Raw genomic sequence first — 23,996 nt, 5'->3', positions numbered from 1 at the left:
AGAAATGTTTGTTGGAGTATTTATAGATGGACAAGTGTGGTAGATGTCCCACCAAAGACAGAGGTTTCAAAACCTATCTGTCGCAATCAATGACATTTTTCCATAAAAGATCCAAAATAATCTCAGCAGTGATTTAAGAAGCATTACTTTAAGGGTCACTACTTTAACAATGCAATCACCTTATATTACACTAGCCAACCCGCGGCGTACCATATGCTGCATAATCAGGCCGGTTTTTTAATGATTTTTAAGCACAGGGAGAAAATTAACATTTGAAAAATCGGTAATGTAATAAATCAGCAAGAAAAGCAACATTGTAACAATTCACGGAAAGAACCAACACACAATCATCCATGACTGAAAACTGGCGGACCACAATCGCGCTTTCTCTTGCCAGATGAAGGGATGGGGGTGCACGGCGCGAAGTGTGGAACAGGAGGAGAGGAGAAGGACATCCATTCAACTCCCTCTGTCATACTAGTCTGCTGAATTCTCGTTCAGTATGTACTGCCCGCTCATGTGCCCACCTCCAACTCGTCACTTGAGTCGTTGGCTGCTTTTCTAAATATAATCCACCAAGGCACCCGACCACGGTAGTAGCGAGGTGGGAGGGGGATGTGCACAAAGGGTAGGGACGCAACCAGTGGGAGCGTATGAGTCGCACTTAGTGGGAATTCCACGGTTTGCAGCCCAAATGGGGTTCAACGGCTTACCCACGCCTCTCTGCGCCGGGTAGACACACGCTCAATGTCATGCAAAATTATTTATTGAATGCTAAACACTTCTGGAAAGATACGGTTGTCTAAAACGGGTTGGTGTGAGGATACAACAGAAAGTGAATGAAAAGATGGAACTCTGGAGAGAGCAACATATAATTGTCAGTGAGTGAAGAAGACGCATGTTTGTCGCGGATGCAAATTGCTGTATGTAGCGTGTAAAACAGTTTGCTATGGTGCACGCAGTCGTGCGTCGTAACCGAAAACTCAGTTTTTAAAGACTGCTTACTTCATTGTGTTTTAACCTCAGTTGTAAAGGATTGTTTTAAAGATGCCACGGGATACCCCTTGCAAACTGTTTTACACGCTGCATATGGCGACTCATCTCCGCGAGAAACATGCCTCTATGAACAGTCAAGGTGGCTCGGAGGTACATGAGTCCTCTATGACAGACGAATATAAATAACACCGTTCTTTCTGTGTTGTTGCACCCGAGTTGGTGGGCGTGGCTCTGCGAGTTGTCGTCGTATCCAATAGTCTTGGAGTTGGTGGGCGTGGCTCCTCCCTGCGTGTGCCATAGGTATCTCACTTGTCGGCGGCTTAGTGAATCCACGTCCCTTCCGGCGTGCTTTCCATGGGTGTCTTACCTTAGTGAATTATATATATAGATAGTTCCCAAGTTTACATCCTCCTCATCAATTCTTTTTTTTTTTATTTGTATTAATTTTATTACAATCCATACAAAGCAATCAAGTTTTTACAAAAAGAAAAATTAAGTTAATAACAGATCGATCCCCACCCCTGAGAGAGAGAGCAAGCCAAACGGCGTTAAATTTAAGGCTTGTAAACATACCTAAATTAATAAATTCTCTGTGCTTTCTGAACTTATTTTAAAATATTACTGATTAGATCCTGCCATGTTTTGAAAAAAGTCTGTACGGATCCTCTAACTGAGTATTTGATTTTTCCAACTTCAAATAATATAACACATCGGTTTCCCTCTGACTTAAAAGAGGAGAGTTTGGGTTCTTCCAGTTTATCAGAATAAGTCTGCGTGCCAAAAGTGTAGTGAATGCAATCACAATTTGTTTGTCTTTCTCCACTTTAAGCCCCTCTGGAAGAACACCAAACACAGCTGTTAATGGGTTAGGAGGGATTGTGAGTCCAAGGCTATCTGAAAGGTAATTAAAATTTTTTGTCCAGAATGATGTTAATTTGGTGCAGGCACAGAACATGTGACCCAGTGAGGCTGGGACTTGGTTGCAGTGTTCACCGGTTGGATCATGCCCTGGAAACATTTTGGAGAGTTTTAGTCGACACAGATGTGCTCGATATATAATTTTAAGTTGTATAATTGTATGCTTTGCGCATGTGGAGCTCGAGTGAATTCTCTGCATTGCTACTTTCCACTCCTTTTCTGATATATTAATTGAGAGATCTTTTTCCCAGTGTCCTCTTGGATCTTTGAAAGGGAGGGATTGTAAAATGATTTTATATATTGTAGAGATGGACTCTAAGTCCTTGAGATTGAGCAATATTTTTTCCAGCATGGATGAGGGTGCAAGATGAGGAAAATCTGGAAGGTTTTGTTTAACAAAGTTTCTGATTTGAAAATAGTGAAAGAAATGTGTAGCTGGAATGTTAAATTTGGAATGTAATTGTTCATAGGATGCAAAGACGTCTATATAAAGATCTCTAAGCAAGTTAATTCCAAATTTTTTCCAGATATTAAAAACTGCATATGTTTGTGAAGGTTGAAAGAGGTGGTTCTCTTGCAGAGGTGCCACAGATAGGAGCCTCACCGTCTTAAAATGCTTTCTACATTGGTTCCAGATTCTAAGTGAGTGGAGCACAATTGGGTTAGAATTAGAATTAGAATTAGAATTAGAACAATCTAGACGAGAACAGGCCATTCAGCCCAAAAAAGCTCGCCAGTCCTATCCACTTGCTTCCTCCAAGAAAACATCAAGTTGAGTTTTGAAAGTCCCTAACGTCTTACTGTCTACCACACTACTTGGTAGCTTATTCCAAGTGTCTATCGTTCTTTGTGTAAAGAAAAACTTCCTAATGTTTGTGCGAAATTTACCCTTAACAAGTTTCCAACTGTGTCCCCGTGTTCTTGATGAGCTCATTTTAAAATACAAGTCTCGATCCACTATACTAATTCCCTTCATAATTTTAAACGCTTCAATCATGTCACCTCTTAATCTTCTTTTGCTTAAACTGTAAAGGCTCTTTTAATCTTTCCTCATAATTCAACCCCTGTAGACCTGGAATCAGCCTAGTCGCTCTTCTCTGGACCTTTTCTAGTGCTGCTATGTCCTTTTTGTAGCCTGGAGACCAAAACTGCACACAGTACTCAAGATGAGGCCTCACCAGTGCATTATAAAGGTTGAGCATAACCTCCTTGGACTTGTACTCCACAGATCTGCTATATAACCTAACATTCTGTTAGCCTTCTTAATGGCTTCTGAACACTGTATGGAAGTTGATAGCTTGGAGTCCACTATGACTCATAAATCCTGTATATTGCCGATAGTGTGTGTTTATTGGAGCACAGAGCAAGGAATACAAAGAAGTACTGCAGGATTTTACTTCTATTGCGGTCCAAGCCTGTGTATGTTCTTCTATTTGTGTCCAGGTTCTTATCGCCTGTATATTTGCTGCCCAGTAATAAAACTGGAAGTTAGGTAGAGCCATGCCACCTTCTGCCTTTTGTCTTTGTAAGGTCGCTCTTTTGATGCGTGGATGTTTTGAATTCCAAATAAATGAGGTTATTGTTGAATCTAATTGCCTAAAGAATGATTTATTAATGTATATTGGGATGTTTTGAAATAAAAAAAGAGTTTAGGAAGAATATTCATCTTAACAGTGTTAATTCTTCCAGCTAGTGTGAGATGAAGGGTTGACCATCTATGCAAGTCTTGTTTAATTTTTTCCATGCAGACGCGAAATTTTGTTGATATAGAGCTTTATGTTTACTTGTGATGTTTACCCTAGGTATTTAAACTGTTCTGCAATGATAAAAGGTAGGGTATCTAATCTAATATTATATGCTTGAGAATTCACTGGAAAGAGTACACTTTTATTCAGATTAATTCTGAGACCAGAGATCTTTTGAAATTCTGTGAGTGCTGCTAAGACTGCAGGCACAGAATTTTCTGGGTCTGATATATACAGTACCATGTCATCTGCATATAATGAGATTTTCTGTTCCAGTCCTTCTCTGCTAATCCCCTTTATCTGATCAGTATTTCGACAATGTATTGCCAGTGGTTCAATGGCAATCGCAAACAGCAGCGGTGACAAGGGGCATCCTTGTCTAGTGCCACGTTCTAGTTTAAAGTAGTCTGAGCAAATGTTGTTGATGCAAACTGAAGCTTCTGGGTTAGTATACAGTAATTTAATCCATGCACAAATGTTGGAGCCAAACCCAAACTTCTCCAATGTAGTAAAAGGTATTTCCATTCAATCATGTCGAATGCTTTTCTGCATCCAATGATAATAATATTTCTGGGGTGTTTGATTTAGTTGGTGAGTATATTACATTAAACAGGCGTCGAAGATTTGAAGATAAGTGCCGGCCCCTAATAAATCCAGTTTGGTCTTGTGATATTACTGAGGGAGCACTTTCTCCATCCTTCTGGCTAAGATTTTAGAGAGTATTTTAACGTCGTTATTCAGAAGTGAAATTGGTCTGTATGATGCACATTGTAATAAGTCCTTATTTTGTTTTGGAAAGACAGTGATTAGTGCTTGGTGAAAGGTTTGTGGAAGAGATTGGTTATCTCTGGCTTCTGTAAATGTTGCTAATAGGAGGGAGCTAGCTGAGCGGAGAATTTCTTGTAAAAATCTGCAGGGTAGCCATCAGAGCCTGCTGCTTTCCCGCCTTGGAGTGACTTTATAGCATCCAGTAATTCTGATAACGCCAGAGGTTTATCAAGTTCCTCCACACTAGAAGCGTCTATTTGTGGTATCTGTAATGTATCCAGAAATGCATTAGATTGTGTGTTGTCTTCCTTAAACTCAGTAGTATATAGGGATTTATAGTAGTCTCTGAAAGTGTGCATTATATTTTTGTGTTCGACAATTTTATCTCCGTTCGTGTTAGTGATTACCGAGATTGCTTTGCGCACTTCTTGCTTGTGAATTTGTTGAGCTAAAAGCTTATTAGCTTTCTCCCCATGTTCATAGTAATGATGTCTAGATTTGTAGATTAGTTGTTCAGTTTCTTTAGTTGTCAAGAGGTTTAATTCCAAATGTAGAGCCTGCCTTTACATTAGAGTATTCCTGCAGAGATCTCGGGGGATGTATTTGTCTCTAGAAATAATTTGATTTGTTTGGAAATAAATTCAGTACAATTCTCGTCAGCTAATAGAAGCGGGTTGAGGCGCCATCTGCGGGGTGAGTGTATGGGGCTTAGTAATTTTAGCTCCAAGATCATAGGTGCATGGTCAGAAATAACAATAGTATCGTATTTGCAAGATTTAATCTTAGGCAAGAAGTTATTGTCTATAAAGAAGTAATCGATCCTTGAGTAGCAATGATGTACTGGTGAGTAGAAATAATATGTTCTTGAATTTGGGTTTAAAAACCTCCAGGGGTCTGATAAGTTGTGATCAGTTATAAACTTTGTAATTATCTTTGCTGTGTTAGATGCCGTTCCCCCTGTGGAGGAAGTCCTATCTAAAAGTGGATTTAGAACACAATTAAAGTCCCCAGCCATTATAACTTTATGAGTGTTCAGATTGGGAATGGATGCAAATAAATTTTGTATAAATTCCTTATCATCAACATTAGGTGCATAAACATTTATCAAAATCATTTTACAGTTAGATAAGTCTCCCATGACCATTACATATCTCCCTTCAGGATCCAATACTACATCTGATGCTACAAATGGTACAGTTCTATGTATGAGAATTCCCACACCTCTAGTTTTCTTTGTAAAACTAGAATGGAACATTTGGCCAGTCCAGTCTTTTTGCAGCCGGAACTGATCCTTGCTTATTAAGTGGGTTTCCTGTAAAAATACTATTTTAGCATTTAGACCTGTTAGGTGAGAGAGTACTTTCTTTCTCTTTAATTCGTGATTCAGGCCTTTAACATTCCAGCTTACAAAGTTAACTGTCCCATCATGGAGACACTGATTCTGAGTTTTTGATGTCATTTTATAGTCTTAATTGGTAGTTATAATTATAAAGATTGAGAGGATAGATTAGGTATAGATCAGGCCTGCTCTCTTTCTCTCCCCCCCTTAACCCCCCACCCTCCCTTTTTGCCTCCCCAAGTGAGGCTAAAACCCACTTCACACAGTCCCAGTCCTCTGACATACCCAGAGACAGAGCACGTCCAAAGCAAAACAAGCCCCAATGCAGCGGCGCTTTAAGGTTAAAAGATAGAGATATCTCTTAAAAAAAAAAAAAAGAGTTTTGCACTTAAAATATATATATAGTCTTCAGCAATTTTAGTGCATTAAGATGATACACCCAGATAATAAACCCGGGGGATGGTGTTAAAAATGTGTCCAGAATAAGCATAACAAGTCTTAATGCAGTAATGCAGTAATAGCAATAACAATAAACCAAGGGTATGATATTGAACAGTCTCGTTTAGGGTAGAGATGAAATAATTAGAAGAAAAAAAAAAGGAGAAAAAAGAATAATTAAGCACAATAAAACATAAACAGATAGAGCCCTAGTAATACTAAGTAATAATGAGAATATATGAGAATATATGCTGATAAAAACCCATATTTTAAAACTAATAGATCAGACAATAGATTATTAATCCTTGCTTTATCATTAACCGCCATGACTCACTATTATGTATCAGAATAGTCCCGGGATCAGCTTTCTTAATTCCTTTTCTGCTTCTTCCTTGCTAGCGAAGACATAGAATTGACCCTGCCATTCCACTTTCAGTTTTGCCGGATACAAGAGGCTGTATTTGACACTGGCTTGCCGTAACCGCTGTTTAATGTTGTAGAAGGCTGCATGTTTAATAGCTGTTGCTGGGGAGAAGTCAGGGAAGATACGAATGTGGTTATTTTCATATATAATATCTTCCTTGTTTCTGAGGAGTGCCATCACCTCTAGCTTAAATGATAATCGTTCAAAACGAACTAGAAAAGATCTTGGTCGGGGTCTAATGGTGTTTGATCAGCGTGTAAGACGCTGCTATCTCAGATTCTGCTTTAAAGTCGTCCCCGATTATTTTAGAAAAAAGTTCAGCTGTGAATTTCACAGGGTTTGAACTTTCTCGATTCTCAGGCAGACCTTCAATTCTGACATTATACCTTCTACTCCCATCTTCCAAAGCAGCCAGTCTGTCTCTGAGTTTTTCTGCGAGTTTTTTGCATTCGGAGCTGACATTTACTGCTTTTTCCTAGGCACTGGCAGCTACATTTTCGGCCATTTCAATCCGATTCGTGAATGTCTCCTTGAGATCATCCAATTGATCAGTAAGCGTGCTCAGTTTAACCAAGTTTTCCTGAATGTGCTCTTCAATTTTACCCAGCACCTGTCGAAGCTCAAGTTGCACCTCTTGACGCAGCCTTTCATTTGCCTGTTGGAATTCCTGTCGCAGCCATTCATTTGCCAGTTTTAACTCCTGTCTCACCTCCTGTCTCATTTTTTCGCTTGCCTTTGCCCTTGCTTTCTCATTAGCCTTCTTGCTTTTCTTCATATCTTGCGTGAGCTCAGCGAGCAACACCTTCAGTTCAGACAGTTCAATTGTGCTTTCTTGTACCGTAGATGAAGCAGCAGACTTTTCTGTAGCCAATGTCCCCGCTGCTCCCGGCTCGCGTGATTGCGTAATTGATGCCGTGGACCTCAAGGCCCTTTCCAGCTTCAGGTGATCTTCTCCGATCGGCGAACTATCCAAATCTGCACTCACAATCACACCTTCACTCCCCTTTTCACTCTCAGCCGCCGACGATGTAGCGGTCCGTGGTCCGGAGGAGTCTGCACTTTCGCCCATCTGATCCAGGTCTGTCTCTGAAAGGCCGTATCTTGAACTGGGGCTTGCTGATCATAGCTTGGGTGTAGCTTTAGTTTTCGATTCTTTCGAACCCCCCTTCTTGTTGGCCATGTTTATATGTGCTTACATATATTGTAGCAGTCCCTCTCGGGTTGAATAAATACAGGATATCTCAGATAATAAGCAAATAATATGAAAAATAACACCGCTGCTAGCGGAGCTCCACTTCAGACGTCCATCTCTCGCATCAGACGAGACCAAACTCCTCCTCATCAATTCTTAATGAGTATACTAACATCGTAACAGGACTGATCAAAAAATGTGTGGACAAATGTGTGCCTACGAAAACAATCCACGTATTTCCTAATAAGTAGGGCCCACGATTTACTGTGGCAAGAAATCGTAAATTCCGTGGCATGTTTTTTTAAATTCCGCAGCATACCAGAACTCCATAAGATTAATTCGTAACCCAAGCAAAATAAATGTAATTTTTCTTATTCTTAATCCTTAAAAATAATCAATCATAATTCGTAATACTAATCAAATAGGTATATCAAAGCGTTCCAACCGCACATTTTAATCCACATATTTTCTTTAGGCAAACGATGCTGAAACATATGTAGGCATAATATTATTCTCAACAAACTATCGAATAATGTTTCTAAAGTTATTGTTTATTTATTGTTGAAGAAAACGGCACTGTACGCTAGTAGGTTTTCTTGTGACAGAGAATATCACAGTGGTGACAACACCGATCCATATTTTGAGAAAGAATGTTCCACATCAACAGAAGAGATCTAAGCAAAGCAGTCTGTCCTCTAAGGCACGGCAAAAATGCAGTGATATCAGCTGGAATTACTTCGCGAGATGCTATGTCCAGATAAACTTGCCATTCATCTGCTGCAGCCATCATTGTTGGCACTGATTGTGCATGATCAGCAAAATTCTTCGATACGAGTGGTTGCTGTCTTGGATCAAATATTCTCACAGATCTGAACAGGTCTATTGCCGGCTGTTTGGTTCGCACAAAATATTCTTCAAGTTTAGCAGCAGCATTGTGCTTTGCATCTTCACAGCTGCTGGTTGCAATTGGAAATCCGGATGATTTCAGGCAAGACAGTAAGTCAGACACTTTGTTGTAGACATCGACAGCTATAAATGACTGTGCCTCAAAAGAAGTCAGAGTGTTCATAATTGGCTGGCAGTACAAAGATACAAATTTAAGTTCAGCTCTCAGCTCGTTAAGTTTATCAGTACTTTGCAGCAACGCCCATAGCTTCTTTAACTGGACTGTAGCTCCACTGTGTTCGATTTCAGTAGCAACAAATGAGATATTTTTATGCCTGTTATGATTGTGACATCAGCTGGATTTATCCCCCTTTGTTTCTGTGCATGACGTAAGGAGGGCTCTTAAACTAGTTAATGCCATCAGGCATCTAGTATTAAGGGAATTTCAGGGTATGTTTTAAAAAATGGTAGCAATCAATTAGCTGGTGTCTTCAGTGACAATTTTAATATTTCACTGAGAGAATTTCTTATCCTCATCTGTTTCAAAAATTGCATAAATTATATATGTGTGTAAGAAAACAAAAATAGACAGTCTGAATGAATAAAGACTGGTGTCACTCACTCTAATCATGATGAAGCGCTTTCAGTCACTGGTGCTTTGACATATTAAACAGAGCATTTTAGATTGTCATGATTGCCTCCAATTTGCATAGAACCAGTCAAGTAGAGACGCCACATTCTTTGCACTTCATACCATCCTGGCACATCTGATTAATACAATCTGGTATATGCTTTTTTATAGATTACAGTTTAGCATTTTGCACTATTGTACCATCAAAGATGACCACCAAACTTCTAACTTCTAAACCTTTCTCAACACAGGACTCCACGCGGTAGTGTAATACAGCTCCCTTCTGTACTTATTGTTCACCTCAGATACAGCTGTAATTCCATCACAAAATTTGCTGATGATACTACCATCATTGACCTCATCACCAACAATGATGAAATGGCCTACAGGGGAATGGTCTACTCGCTGACTCATTGATGCCAGGAGAACATTCTGATTCTTAATGTCAACAAAACCGAGGAGCTTTTGAAAGCAGAAAGAAGACCACAATGATGTCTACACTGGAATGGATGAAGTGGAGAAGGTGAGCAGGTTTAAATTTTCCTTTAAATTTCGGTAATGAACTGAAATGTGCACAACACACTTTGGCTCCTGTCAGAAAGGCTCCGCAGAACCCCTACTTCCTTAGAAGTCTGCGGTAAGCATGCATTTCTCCATTTTTTCTCACAAACCTTCTCTACATTTGCACAACAGAATACACCCTCATCAGTGCCATGATATCCAGGTATGGCACCTGCTTGGCTCCAGATAATAAAGCTCTAGATAACACATAGAGTGTGGTGAAGGTGACACAGAATAATGCTGGCTTACTGGGTGACCTTTTGGACCCCTTGGCAAAGTGCCGACTGGCGCTCCCAGTCCTCAACAATAAAAAAAGGGCAAAATAAAAGTACAAACAATGGATGTAAAAAAAACACTGATGCCTTCATTTAATACAATAGACCAAAACAATGATACCAAACTAACCAAAGAGTGGCCTTGCTGTGCCAGTGCTACGGAAGGCATATGTTCTTAAGTGCATGTGGGGAAAGTAGGACACAATTCATAACCATCCAAGACAAAGCAAAATCGGCTTGCTAAATTAGCATCCCCCCAAAATGGCACATTACATGACAGCTTATTTCACCTAAATGGTTGACCAGCACTGATTGCAAGCCAGATGATTTCTCTTCAGGACATATAGAAAGAATAACAGGATAATTAAAGAATTCTCACTCCTTCCTTCTGTCAAACTGTACAGGACCATTGGCACTCATATCAGTAGATATAACAATAGTTTGTACACATAAGTCACAAAGTTGCTGAACAGTCAATCATAAGAACAGATATTGTGAAATAATAAATAGACTGTATAAAAATGTAATATTTGTAACAATTCTATATAATATATACTGTATATAAATCATGTTGCATACTATATATACTTTTTATCTAATAGTATTTATTAATTTAATTCTATTTTTATTTTTTTTGCACTGTATTATTATCAACCTCTCTGAAGAGCAGACAAGAAAAAAATTCAATATATTATGTACACATGTCAAATTATTACTAGTTACCTATTATTTATTTGTAATTATTTATTTATCTATTTATAGTATAGTATAGTTATTTACCTGTCTTGCACTTGTCCTGTGTTTATGTATATTTTGCACTGCGGGCCTGAGGAACGTAATATCCATGCCACCGTATGCTGCAGTACTGTGTAAGGATGGTGTGATAGTAAGTCCACTCAACTTGAGCTGATGTCAAAGAACTTGAATTGACTTGACACAGAATGTGCATCACATGCATACTTCTTTTCATTTAGTCTGACTTTTTGAAACACAAGTGTTCATTGTTACTACATATGCCATATATTACCTTTTGAGGTAATTTTTGCAGACTTCTACTTTACTCAATTTGGCAGAGCTTTCCTTTTATACATGTTTTAAGTTTGTTTAAAGTAGATCATTTTATGTTTTGTTTGTGTAAATATATATTTACTTTTTGTCCAGTGTCCTTCTGTAGGCTTTAAATTACTGTCTTAATTTTTACAATTACAATTGCCATAAGACAGTCATAATCATTTTACCTGGAAACAAATCATGTTTACATTTCTTTTGCATCCTAATTCTGAAATACAGGGTGGCACAGGGAAATGGGAAATTTTGGAACTAGGTGTTGGTGACCCTGTGGCGTCGGCAGTTGTTTGGGACCAACGCGAACTCGTTTAGAACCCCTTGCCATTAGTTATAATGGAGCAGTGGAGTGGTGAGGAACAAGTGTTTGCTGTTAAAGCTTTTTATAAGAATGGTGATAGTGTGACTGCTGCGCAAAGGGAATTTCAGCGTCATTACCAGTTAAGATGTCATGATCGTCATGCGATTACAACATGGGAGCATAATTTCGAAGAAATGGGTTCACCCTTAAAAAAGAACTCCCCAGATGGAGCCACTTCGCGTACTGCCCAACAATTGATGGCAGTTATTATATGGTAGGTGCTTCATTTCATAAAACGGTGACATTCCATGGCCTCCGAGATCCTCAGATCTCACTGTTTTGTATTTTTTTTCTATGGGGACATCTTAAAAGCCAAGTGTACCACACACGTCCTGCAGCCACTGCTGAACTAAAAAGGACTACTGAAGAGAAAATCACTGGCATTCCTCTTGACATGTTACATCAAGCAATGCAGAATTTCCACAGCAGTCTGTCAGAATGTGTATGGAGAAATGGACAATACATTCATGATGTTTTCTTCAAAACATAAATATTGATTACTATCATTAATTGCATATCCTGCACAATGCATTTTTTATTATTAAATGTATTTTGTAATGTGTTTATTCGTGCAAAATATCTTGTTTCTCTGTGCCAATCTGTACTATCAGCTTGTAAACCAATGTCAATTTTCTTCCATTGAAACTTTCAGCTGTTGTGAAGGCCAAGTGCGCCTCTAGATTCCACCCGGATATCTGACCCACTTTAGTATTAAAAAATAATTCTATAAAGTTTCTTTTGTGACAAAATATCACATAATTATTACCGCTTGATTTGAAAATCTAACCTTCTGAGCTTTATCAATTATGCATTTCTTAGTGCACCCCCTTGCCTTAAGAGTTGTATTGTCTTCTTTAGTTGTGTTTTATTTTAAAAAGTGTCAATTATTAATTCTGTTTTTATAAACTGATAAGAACTTGTTCATGAATTTAGTCATATAGTAATACTAAGTAGATATTTGTTAATTATACAAAATTTTGGATTAAAATGCTTACCTCATTCCAGGTGAACGAATATCCATCTGGATTCATTACAGGGAGAACATAGATATCCATATTGTCCAAAGTGTTGGTAACGCTTTGGATTACGTCATAAAACTGAAGATGCTAATATAAAAAAATATTATGATCAGAAATTAAGGAGTTCTAGAATACAGCATAAATGTCTGTGAATGGTAAACATAAAAGTAAACATTTAGGGGAAAAATTACACACATACAATTATCTGGAAAACTAAAGCATGGCAAAGGACCATCACTATATTCCTGATATTCCATTTCTGCTTTACCAGCATTAAAAAGAGAGTCTGGTTCACTTATATTAGGATATAATCCATTCAACCAAAACTTGGCAGGAGGCTAACCTTTGAATCTACTAATAGTGCTTCTCAGTTTGGTGTTGTGCAGCAATGGCCAGGTAAGAATATAAAGAAAATTACCAATGGTTTGCATTCTTGATAGAGTATAAACATAACAGAAAACATTCAAATTGTTTTAGACCTCAATTATTGTATCTCCTAAACATGTTACATTTGCTTTTTTTTAATTTACAATGTTAACTTAGGAAAGTGTTTTAATGTACTTACATACTGAATAAACCAGATACAAAATGTAGGGGAGATCCATTCCCTTGCATGGATCCCACAGTCCATCCACATTGCTTTTTTGGGGCCTGTTCCTTTTCCAGACAACTATCAATATGAGAATATATTGCAGATGAAAGAATAATAACAATATTCTTCTTTATTGTTTCATTATAAATGCTCATATAAAGTCAATACAACTAGTTCTGTCATTTTTAAATGAATGCATCAAAGTTTACAGTATTTATATAACTTTTATGTATTCTTTAACTCTGGTAAAAGCAGGAGACTTTCATTCCTAGTAACCATAATGAATACTAACCACAATTTCATCTTTAGATTTCTCCTAGGCATTTGGTGTACCTTTACAATTAGCTATTCCATAACAGATAGACATAGGAAAAAGATATACATATAAATTGCAAATTATTTAAGTGGAAGAAAGTCTGACGTGCTTAGCAAGTTGTGTCATTGCGTTGACACGGTATTCCGATTCTGTTGGCTTCTTCTTACTCCTCATAATGTAAAAATAAAATAAATAAAAATTCATACAAATTTAAAAGGACGGGGAAGTTTTTCCCCCTGGATTGTCAAGTATACACATATGCTTCGAATAATGGGGTTGTGGCAATGGGCACTTGGTGATGAAATATATACAATATTGCAGAAAACTAAGTTGTTTCCTTGGAGGTCAGTCTGTTATGTGCTGCTTTGCTCTGGTTCACAAAGTAGAAACAGGGAAGTGCAGATACAGCGTTGTGACACCCCACGTAGTGGGAATTGGGATCACCAGTCTACACTCTAGGTGTCTAGTATGTGGGACTGAGTGTGACCAGGATGATGGTGTAAGACAGGGAGACACGGACACAAAAAGGATTGGGTTTTTTGAAAAATTGAGGTTTTATTTACAGGTGCACTTAAAGAAAACAAAAATAATGTCCTGCGGAATTTAAATACACACAAACTAGTGAAACATATATGTATACACAGAAGCAAAATGTGAAGCTGTCTTCCTCCACAGTGATCCAAGTCAGGAAGCTGCTCCTTGAAACAGTGTGTAATACAGGATTCATCCAAAATATTCAAAATACAGAAAAAAAGTGTATATACAAAAATAAACAGTGTACCAAAAACCACAACCCAATAAATACCTCCACCAAAGTTAATCCAGAGATATTTATATATACAAGAAAAATAAAATATTTACAATAATCACGGCACAAGCAGTAGTGCTTGGTAAATTCAAATCGCTGTTCTACCAAGTACCTTTCTCTAGCAAGATCTTGTCAGAAAAAGCAGCGTCTAGAGGCCGTAATTCCTTTATGTATTCAGCACTGCTGCGGCGACCAATTAAACTGCTCTACATCATCCCTCCGCCGGCACACGGTGAGGTGAACGCATTTGCGAAAGGTGACGTCTTCTGTCCCACAAAATTACTATAAAACCTTGAGCAGCCAGCATGCACGCACGCAAGTACTCCTTCTCATGGCTGTAGTATTCACTGTAAATAATCAGTACAGTTTCTTGTCATAAACTATTTCTGCAATTTGAAATTTAGTAGTAGTTTCTAATTCTTACATTTTAACTGGACCAAATAGGCAGGGCAGTGAAAAATTGCCACTGGCTCATGACTCCAGAGTCTTGACTTTGAATCCTGTCCATCCAGTGTGGATTTTGCCCATGTCTGCATGATTTATCCTCCAAATATTCTGATTTTCCTCTCAAATCCCCAAAATGTTTGGTACATTAAAGTATTTGGCAATTCTAAATTTTCCTAGGGTGGTTGCAGTTGAGTGTGTGTGTGGGCTCTGCAATAGACTTCTTCCTGCCTGTTGTCTGATACTGTCACAATACATTGTACATTTTTGTGGGAATGAATTGGATTAAGTAGCTGTAAAAATGAATGTTAGTTTTGTTTTCTTTGTTTTTTATTTTTCCTCACACGTCCCAAAAACATGTATGATATATAAACTTGCACATCCACTAGAAACAATTTAGACATGCATGTGGTCTCTAATTAACTTGTACGTTACCCATGACTGGTTCCTACTGGTGTGGAATGCAGATGGGATTAGCACTAGGCCCCCTCGTAATCTAGAACTGGTTTAAGAGTACCCAAAAATGAATGGATGGAAGTAGAAATTCATCAGTTATGCAGATGTTTTCCTCATCATATTGACCTAGGAGTATTTTTATTTTTGTCCTTAATCTGCTGTGGTTAAATTTTTTGAACATTCATAACAAGTACAAAAAACACTTTTAATAGTAATATGCTGTGTTTGTGAAATAAAGTAAGAAACAGAAAGAAAATGATCTGTATATATCCAAAAGCATTAACTCAATGTTGAAATTAGGATGGAAAATAAGATAAACATCAAAACTCTCCGAAAGGGAAACAGTAATTAAACAAAAGTAAAACTACTGACTTGCATCTGAAGAAATAAACAAGAACATTCAACGTAAAGAGAGCATCTGTGAAGCTGTGTCCAGTGAATCCTAAGATTTGGAAGACCGCATGTAAAGGGCTCCTATAGGTTATCAGATGTCAATAACAAACATCAGTAGTAATTTAAAACTGTGTATTTTGTAATGCACACAGTAATAAAATGCATTGTATTTATCATTCCAACAGATGGTGCATCACAAACATTTGTAGTATCCAAATACATTACTATAAACGTTTCTGATGTGCCATTTCTTGGAATGACAAATGTAATGCATTTTATTACTACAAATACTGTATTTGTGATGCGCCACGTGTTGGCAGAGACTTAGCAACTGGATGGACACACAGACAGCTATCCTTAGATTAAGGTGGGTATGATTGCTTTCCACTTTTCTCTTTTAGTAATACTCATGTGAGAAATATTCTGGAAAGGAAACAAAACTGCTTACATTTTTGTTATTTGGCTATTATTATTTGTCTACAGTATTAGGTCCAAGTATGGTATCAATTTCCTTAAATAGATCCTTATTAAAATGTTTAAGAACCCGCGATTTAGAGAATACTCTGGCATTAAATAATAATCAGTCAGTCAGTCAGTCATTCTCCAACCCGCTATATCCTAAAACAGGGTCACGGGTATCTGCTGGAGCCAATACTAGCCAGCACAGAGTGCAAGGCAGGAACAAACCCCGGGCAGGGCGCCAGCCCACAACATAATTATAATCAGTTAAACATAATTTTGGATGGTTCTCCTTGAAATCTTATTTCATATACACTATGAATAGAAAATGGGATATACTGTAAAGGACCATGAACAGAAGTAACACAACACTCCCAGACTTGTTAAATCCAATATAGGGGCATGGAATCTATTATGATCAGTTTTGGCACAAGGCAGGCGATAGCTCTGGACAGAGTGCCAGTCCATTGCATGCACATCCACAGTCACACAGAGCCAGTTTGGAATTGCCAATCAACCCATCCTTGAAAATGCAGTAGGAAAACAGAAGCATCAATGTCTGAGTGTGTGATTTCAATGCAGGACACAGGATCTGCGAGGGAACGGGGTCAACAATGTGTCACCACACTACGACAGCTTAATAAACTTAGATTGTTGGATAAATGAATTACAGCAAAAAATTGTAGGAAGATTGGCTTTAACATATCCAATTAAGAGGAAATCATGTTCAAAACAGACCATGGTGGGTAAATCATCCCCTTCAAGTTACTACTGAATAGACTAGAAATCTTAAAAATCTTTTTCCTGTACGATTAAAAATCATGACATGTAAGTTAGTTTTCTCCAATGCACCACTCTCATAACTTAGAATTTGAGGAACATTTTACCTTTAGGACATAAAGTGGATGCTTCTCAAATGTTGATCCAATCAGAATGGTTTGCACCAAGTCAGGACGCCATTGGGTTGTTCTGTCAATCCAGGAATATATCTGTAAATAATTTACATTTAGGTTGTTTAATTCACTTTAGTATGATAGTTACTATGCACATTACAGAAGGATATTTTTTGTAATAGACAGATAGAACTATATTTGTCGCCAAGGGGAAATGAGGCTTTTTACAGAAGATGGGTGTCAAAGAAGGGATGTTCAGCAAAGGAAGTCACTTTTGTTTTAATTCTCGCCTTTACTGCTACCTCCAGGATGTCAAGAAAGTGTCCCATAACTGAGCCTGCTCCGCCCTTTAAACTAGCTTGTTGATTGGATGGACCTCTCTTGAAGTGATGTTATCACTCAAAACACTACAACATAGAACAATCACACTGGACATCACAGAGTTGTAGTATCACTGGAGGATGTCACTTCCTATATTAAAAGAATACAGTCTCCTAATTAAAGAGAGCCTGCTCTGCCCTTTTTTATATAGTTTATCTGTGTTCCAAGGCAGTCCAACCTGTCATTAATGTGGACTTTCAAATACTTGTAGGGGCCACCTCTATATCAACTCCCTGAATAGTGGACAGTCATAAAGGTTCTTTGGTGCATTGCAAGTCAATAACCAGTTCTGTGGTTTTGCTGATGTTAAGTTGCTAACAATTCTTTTTGTACCAAGAAACAAATTTCTCATCCTGACTCTTCTCCTCTGTCTCATCCCCTTTGGCATTACACCCCATAAGTACAGAGTCATCTGAGAATTTCTGCAAGTGACATAACTTGGTGTTATATTTGTAGTCTGAGGTGTACATAGTGAAGACAAAAGAAGACAAGACTGTTCCTTGTGGTGCTCAAGCTTTACTCATGTCCACATCAGAGACTCACTCCATGAGCCACACAAACTGCAACCTGCCAGAGAGATAGTCAATTATCCAGGACACCATAGACTCATCCACCTGCAAATGTTTCAGATTACTCCTTATCAGTAATGGCTGGATGGTACTGAAGGTGCTGGATAAAGAGAAAAACATAATCCTCACAGTGCTGCCAGGTTTGTCCAGGTAAGAATAAGCCTTGTGGAGCAGACAGATAATTGCATCCTTCACTCCAATCTTTGTCCAGCCTGCAAAGGGTCCAGGTGGTCTACGACAAGAGGACTCATATTTTGCACAGGATCAGCCTCTCAAAGGTCTTTATGAAGTGAGAAGTAATTGTCACTGGTTTGTAGTCATTGGGTAAAGAAGCATCTGCCTTCTCTGGAACAGGAACAGTGCAGGAGGTTTCCCACAGCAATGCCACTTTTTGGAGCCTTAGGTGCAGACTGAACAGCTGACAGAGAACACCACAGAGGGGGTCAGCACAGCCTTAAAGAACTTGAGGACTGACTCCTGTAGTCAGCTTTCTCCATTGTCTCCTCACTTGGTCTTCAGTTATGGACAGCATATATTGATGGACAGAAGTGGACTCTCATCTGCTCATACCAGTTGACGTGGTAGGAGTTGTTGAAGTAGTAGCAGAGGGAGGGAAAAATTATTAAAAAATTGGCTCAGGGTGTTAGCTTTGTCCACATTCCCCTTCTAGCACCTGAGCCCTGAATTGCTTGAGGCCAGTAATTATGCCCACACTCAACCATGAATTAATTCCTTTGGAATTTGTACAATGTGCTGCACAAACTTTCAATACAAGCTAATTCTTTTTTGATTTCTCCTCAGTGATGTCATTTTGTGCTAACAGTGTAGGCATGATTTATTTATTTCTTTTTTCTTTCATCTTTACAGAAAATTTAAGTGAGTTTTTCAGATGCATGAAACCCATTGTATTTTTCAAAAAATATGAGTGTAATTTTTTTTTGTTTGTTTCTTAGAAATACTTCTAGCTATCAGCTGTTGTCACCATAGCCCATGCTGGACTAATACTTGCCAGGATTTATTTCCTGCTGCCCCCTCCTTGCAAGCCTGCATGGGTCTGAACATATACAGGGAGCCTCCTTTGTCCCTTTTACAGTGTTATTGATGGCCAATACTTATGCAATATAAAATTGATTGGCAGGGACTAAACTTGTTCAGTCAATATTATTTTGATTTAATTATGGTATTTTGAAATTTGAACTTGTACAGAGGGCAAGAAAGCACTGGCTTGTGTTACTCGGGTATATAACCACTCAATGCTGTACCAGAATATTGTACTTGTGTTGTTATAACACATTAATTATAATGTAACATAAGAAAGGTGAGTAAAGATAACATGACTGCTGCTGCAAATGGAAAGGTTTGTAGACCAAGGGACTATCAGTATCTGTCATTTGGCTTCTATCTTTAGTTATTTCTTTATTACTGCCTATATAGTGGATTTTTTTGCCATTACAACAGTAGTAAAATTCTAGATTCTAGATTGTCTCCACCCTTATTTGAAAATTTGGAATTTTTGGAATTTTGGTCTCCATATGCTTCTGAGAACATCCCTAACTCTAGATGTAAAGACCATAGTTTGTCTTTCACAAATAAGAAGTGTGAGTTACCCATAAAACATAAAAACACATATTTCAGACATCCATGCTATGATTACCCTTTAATACGCTTTTCCTTTTCACCCCTTTAATACAAAAATGAGTTATGAAAAGGAATTAATGGAAAAAAGAATGATGATATCTTACTTCTTCCAGCGGATGGTACTGTTCATAAAAGGATCCAGTTGAAGACCGTGGGTCAGTGGATATATTCTTAGTTTGAACCTCTATGAGCTCTTGGACATCTTCTACCAGAACACTGTAAAATTGTAATAGCAGAATTAAAGTAGGCATTATACGCAAGTGTATCTTCTAAAGGAGAATATTTAAACCAATGCAGAAATATGCACCATATCATTTAGTAGCCCAGCATTCTGGCAGCATATATAACACTTTGATATTTGGTTGTTTATTATTGACATACAAATTAAGTGCCTTTGGTGGCACACCCAGAAGAAGAATCTTAGCAGGATTTTGAGATGAAAGTAATAGGCAAAGGAAAAAACTGGTGGCGGTCAAAAACCAGAAGCTTAAAAAAGTCCCAAATGTTTAGTCACAACCCACCAGAATATCCTAATATCAGCCTGAACCATTAGCCTTAACTATGCTAACACAGCAACAATATTTTCATTTTATATCCACAAACTTGGACATGAGAGATAACATGTTTTCATCTTAAATGCTGGTGATGCAATCAGCTATTTGGGGAAAAATATCACCAGAATTGCAAACTTGAATACAAAGTGGCAAACAGAGGGCATCACCAAAATAATGCTAAAATTTGATGTCAATGCAAAACTAATATAGAAGTACAACAACTGTAAAGAAATGAGTTCTCCATGCTCCCAAGCCCCAAATGCAAGGCAATACGCTTTTAAGCCATGTGGTAATTTTAGGATCTTTATAGAGTTTAGAGTTATCTGTTACAATCTAGTTGACCATAAATATGAAACAGTAATGTTGCTTTTTGTTGCTGTATCATTGTGGCAGATGTTAGATAACAAATAAGTCAGAAATACCAGAAATTAAAACTTAGCTATGTCAATACTACATTTTCATTTAAAAACATGGTTTTAAAACAACAAATGTTTCTGTCCTTATTAGTGTTTTCACATTGCTTATGAAAATATCTCTGTCCACACTAAAACGACACACAGTAGTGTGGACAAAAGGCGATTAGATGATAAGCAGATTAGGATCCACCTCTGTTTTCTCCTAAGCAATTCCAACAATGCACAAAAGGTGTGTTGTATCTTACTGTATATAAAACAGTCTCAATTTCTCTTTTTGATACAAAAGTGAAAAATTATGGCTGATTTGGGAGATTTATCCTGTCTTTTATTGCTCTTTTTAATACACTACAAAATGACATCCCTAGATAAAAATGTCCTAAAATGTTTTTATTATAATGGACATAAATTTAAAAGCACAACTCTTAGGTGATCTGGGTACTTTAGTCTAATTTTATCGTTTTTCTTAAAATGACTGCACTGTCTGCCATCCAGTGCATTGCAATTTGCAAACTTATTTTCCTTCACACAATGCAAACTCTCTCTTGTCATGGGGTGAGATTGTGGTGGGCATCCTTTGGGTCAAAGGAACACCCTTGGTGTCTTCTGCCACACTTTCCTAGGCATAATTTTAAAGTAATGAGGAGTGTCCAGGAGATGACCAGAAAGAATACAAGATTGATTACAAGTACCATGGGTCAAAATCAGAGAGGCCGTCTACCGTAAACCTAAACCAAACATGCAAATCAAGAATCAGAGACTGTAGAATTAAAGCTGAAGTCCGTAATCTAATTTGAACGCACACTCCAATTCGCTAGTATTTTAGAGAGTCCCCAAACTTATATGCAAAAAAACATTTGAAGCGTTATGTTAATGATGGCATTACAAACTACATTTCTGGTTTTCTCATTTTCACATCCCCAATAGCCATGCTCCAGTAAAAAAATTGTTATACCCAAAAAATTAAACAATAAATTTTAAGTGAGTAGAAAAAGTATAACTCACAAACTAATGGAATATCCGTATTTTAAAAATGCCTTTTAATCTCATCTGATTTTTATAAAAATATATAAAAACCCACTGAATCACATCATATTTAATTTGGTGCACATACAGTGCAGCACATGAAACTCAAGATGACTTGTGTAGGTGATTTCTAATGAAAGTGTTTCATAAAAGACACAATAGGAAAATCGTGATTTTACTGTCTATTCCAAGAGTTCCCAAACTTTTTTTGGATGCAGATCCCTTTACCAAAAACATTTAAAACCTTCGACCCCCTAGTCATTTACTTTACTGACTCAAATTTGTACAGTACTCAATATTAAATTTTTCACTAGATATCAAACTTTTCATTTTAATCACTTGTAATTAATGATTGAAAAAGATAAAAGGACTATGGAATATGGCATTATCTTGTGCAACATTTAATATGGAAACTTGCACTAACGAAAATGAAAGCAAAAAAAATATGAGCAGAGTTTTTTTACATTTTTGACATTTATGAAATAAATATGTGCATTTAAAATAAGTACAAATAGTCCAAGCTGTACTGTCTGCATTTCTTTTTTCGTTCAGTCATATTATTATCCAAAGAAATAAAAACTTTTATTAACAAACAATGTCAACAGCCCCTGTGATAAAAAAAAAACAATAAAGTATGTACTTACTTGAAACAGAAGATTTTTGTTCAAAGTCGAATAAATAAACTGTGTCCTCTGATTTTCTTTTTCGTAGTACTGCTCCTCAATAAATAATTATATTCAAAGTTCAAATCACGAATAAGTACATGTCACATCAAATGAACCAATTTATAGTGTTTTATGAAAGCATGACCGTACAAGACTGATTGATTCTGCTAATATCAAACATCTGTTGTCTCGTCCCACTGCGAGCAAGGCAGACATGCAGCGGTTTTTCATGTCCACACTTGCTTTGATACATTCGATAAGACAATACACAGACATGTTTGTGCTACATGTATTTTCATGCATTCTTACATGTGACTCCTTAAATGACACATTTTACCTTTTAGTTTGCAAGTTTGGTATGTAATGTGTTTTTATCAAAAAAGTTTTTTTGAATTTTTTTACTTCTTAATTAGGTACCTATTGGAATCTTAGATATTTTGAAGTAACAAACAAATAGCAGTAGTAAAGGGGTCTATTTTTGCTGTCGTCGACCCCCAACTTTTTTTTATTTAAACTATCGACCTCTAGAAAGTTCAACTCGACCCCAGTGGGTCGATATCGACCACTTTGGGAACTCTTGGTCTATTCTAATGTTATTTTAACTGACTCTACTTAGTGACATCCATCCATCTATCCATTATCCAACCCACTATATCCTAACTACAGGGTTACGGGGGTCTGCTGGAGCCAATCCCAGCTAACAAAGAGCACAAGGCAGGAAACAAACCCCGGGCAGGGAGCCAACCCACCGCAGCTACTTAGTGACATTACAAAATTAATTTAACAACCAATACTGTAATTTTGATGGTCTTGACACCTAAATTGAAAGTGGCCTTTGTTTTCTTACAAAAGTAGTGTAACTTGGAATTTTTACGATGTAATAAACTACACATCCAACACCCAACAACTACAAAATAACACCCTGGATCATCTGTCAGATAGACTTCACTGGCTGTTTTATAAATATCAGCATAGTACCATTTAATCAAAAAATAAAAACTTAATGTATTTAGTTGTCTTTTCAGAGTCTGACACATAACCATATAAAATTATGAAAAAACGTCAACAGGATAATAAATTAAAACCAAAAAAAATGAAGGCAACTTCATTAAACTACACTGTAAATGAAAACCTTCACTTTTTGGGGTTATTTTATTTCAAGATTTCAAAAGAATTGAATCCATCTATATACATATAGTGGCATACAGCCATGGCCCTTGCCCAGATGGGACAACTATACAGTAATCCCCTGCCTATCGCAGAAGTTACGTTCCAGACCCATCAGTGATAGGTGAAAATCTGCGATATAGAAAGACCATATAAATAAACATTTTTTTTATAGTTTAAGCCTTAAAATACCCATCCCACAAGCTTTAAACACATGTAAACTTATTAAAACACACTTTGTACACACTTTGTAAACACATATGATATGTGGATGTCGGGCTAAGAATATGAGTAACATCTCTCTATTATAAAACATTCTAACGTCACGCAAGACAAGGCAGTTAGACAGAAGGACAGCTGCTGTACAGGCTTTTAAATGATTGATGCGCAGAGCGACAAGCAGAACAAGCATCTTGGCAAGAAGCAGCACAAAGTCCACTTCTCCTTAGCGTGTATTCAGGTCCCCCACAACAGAAAGTGACAGGAGCATAGCGTTCCTCCGGGGGAGGGGGGTTTGAGCGAAGCGATTGAGACCAGATCGTCTCAGACAGACACTTTGACGACACACAAGACTAGACATTACAACATTAGGAAGCAAAAGTCGT

General features: G+C 37.5%; 1 protein-coding gene across 2 annotated transcripts in view; it reads right to left on the bottom strand.

The window, feature by feature from the left end:
• Nucleotides 1-23,996, bottom strand: part of cpb2 (carboxypeptidase B2 (plasma)) — an 86,751-nt gene that overhangs the window by 33,406 nt on the left and 29,349 nt on the right. For both annotated transcript variants that reach the window (XM_039745258.1, XM_039745259.1), the window contains exons 4-7: nt 19,671-19,782; nt 16,973-17,074; nt 13,183-13,287; nt 12,594-12,704 (exon numbers count right to left, since the gene is read on the bottom strand). In XM_039745258.1, coding sequence (XP_039601192.1) covers nt 12,594-12,704; nt 13,183-13,287; nt 16,973-17,074; nt 19,671-19,782 — 430 coding nt within the window. The remainder of the gene's footprint in view (nt 1-12,593; nt 12,705-13,182; nt 13,288-16,972; nt 17,075-19,670; nt 19,783-23,996) is intronic.

Source organism: Polypterus senegalus, chromosome 2, assembly GCF_016835505.1.
Source record: "Polypterus senegalus isolate Bchr_013 chromosome 2, ASM1683550v1, whole genome shotgun sequence".
In the NCBI taxonomy this organism is placed as follows: Eukaryota; Metazoa; Chordata; class Cladistia; order Polypteriformes; family Polypteridae; genus Polypterus; species Polypterus senegalus.
The sequence above is the reverse complement of the archived record's forward strand: the minus strand, read 5'-3'. Positions and strand labels throughout refer to the sequence as shown.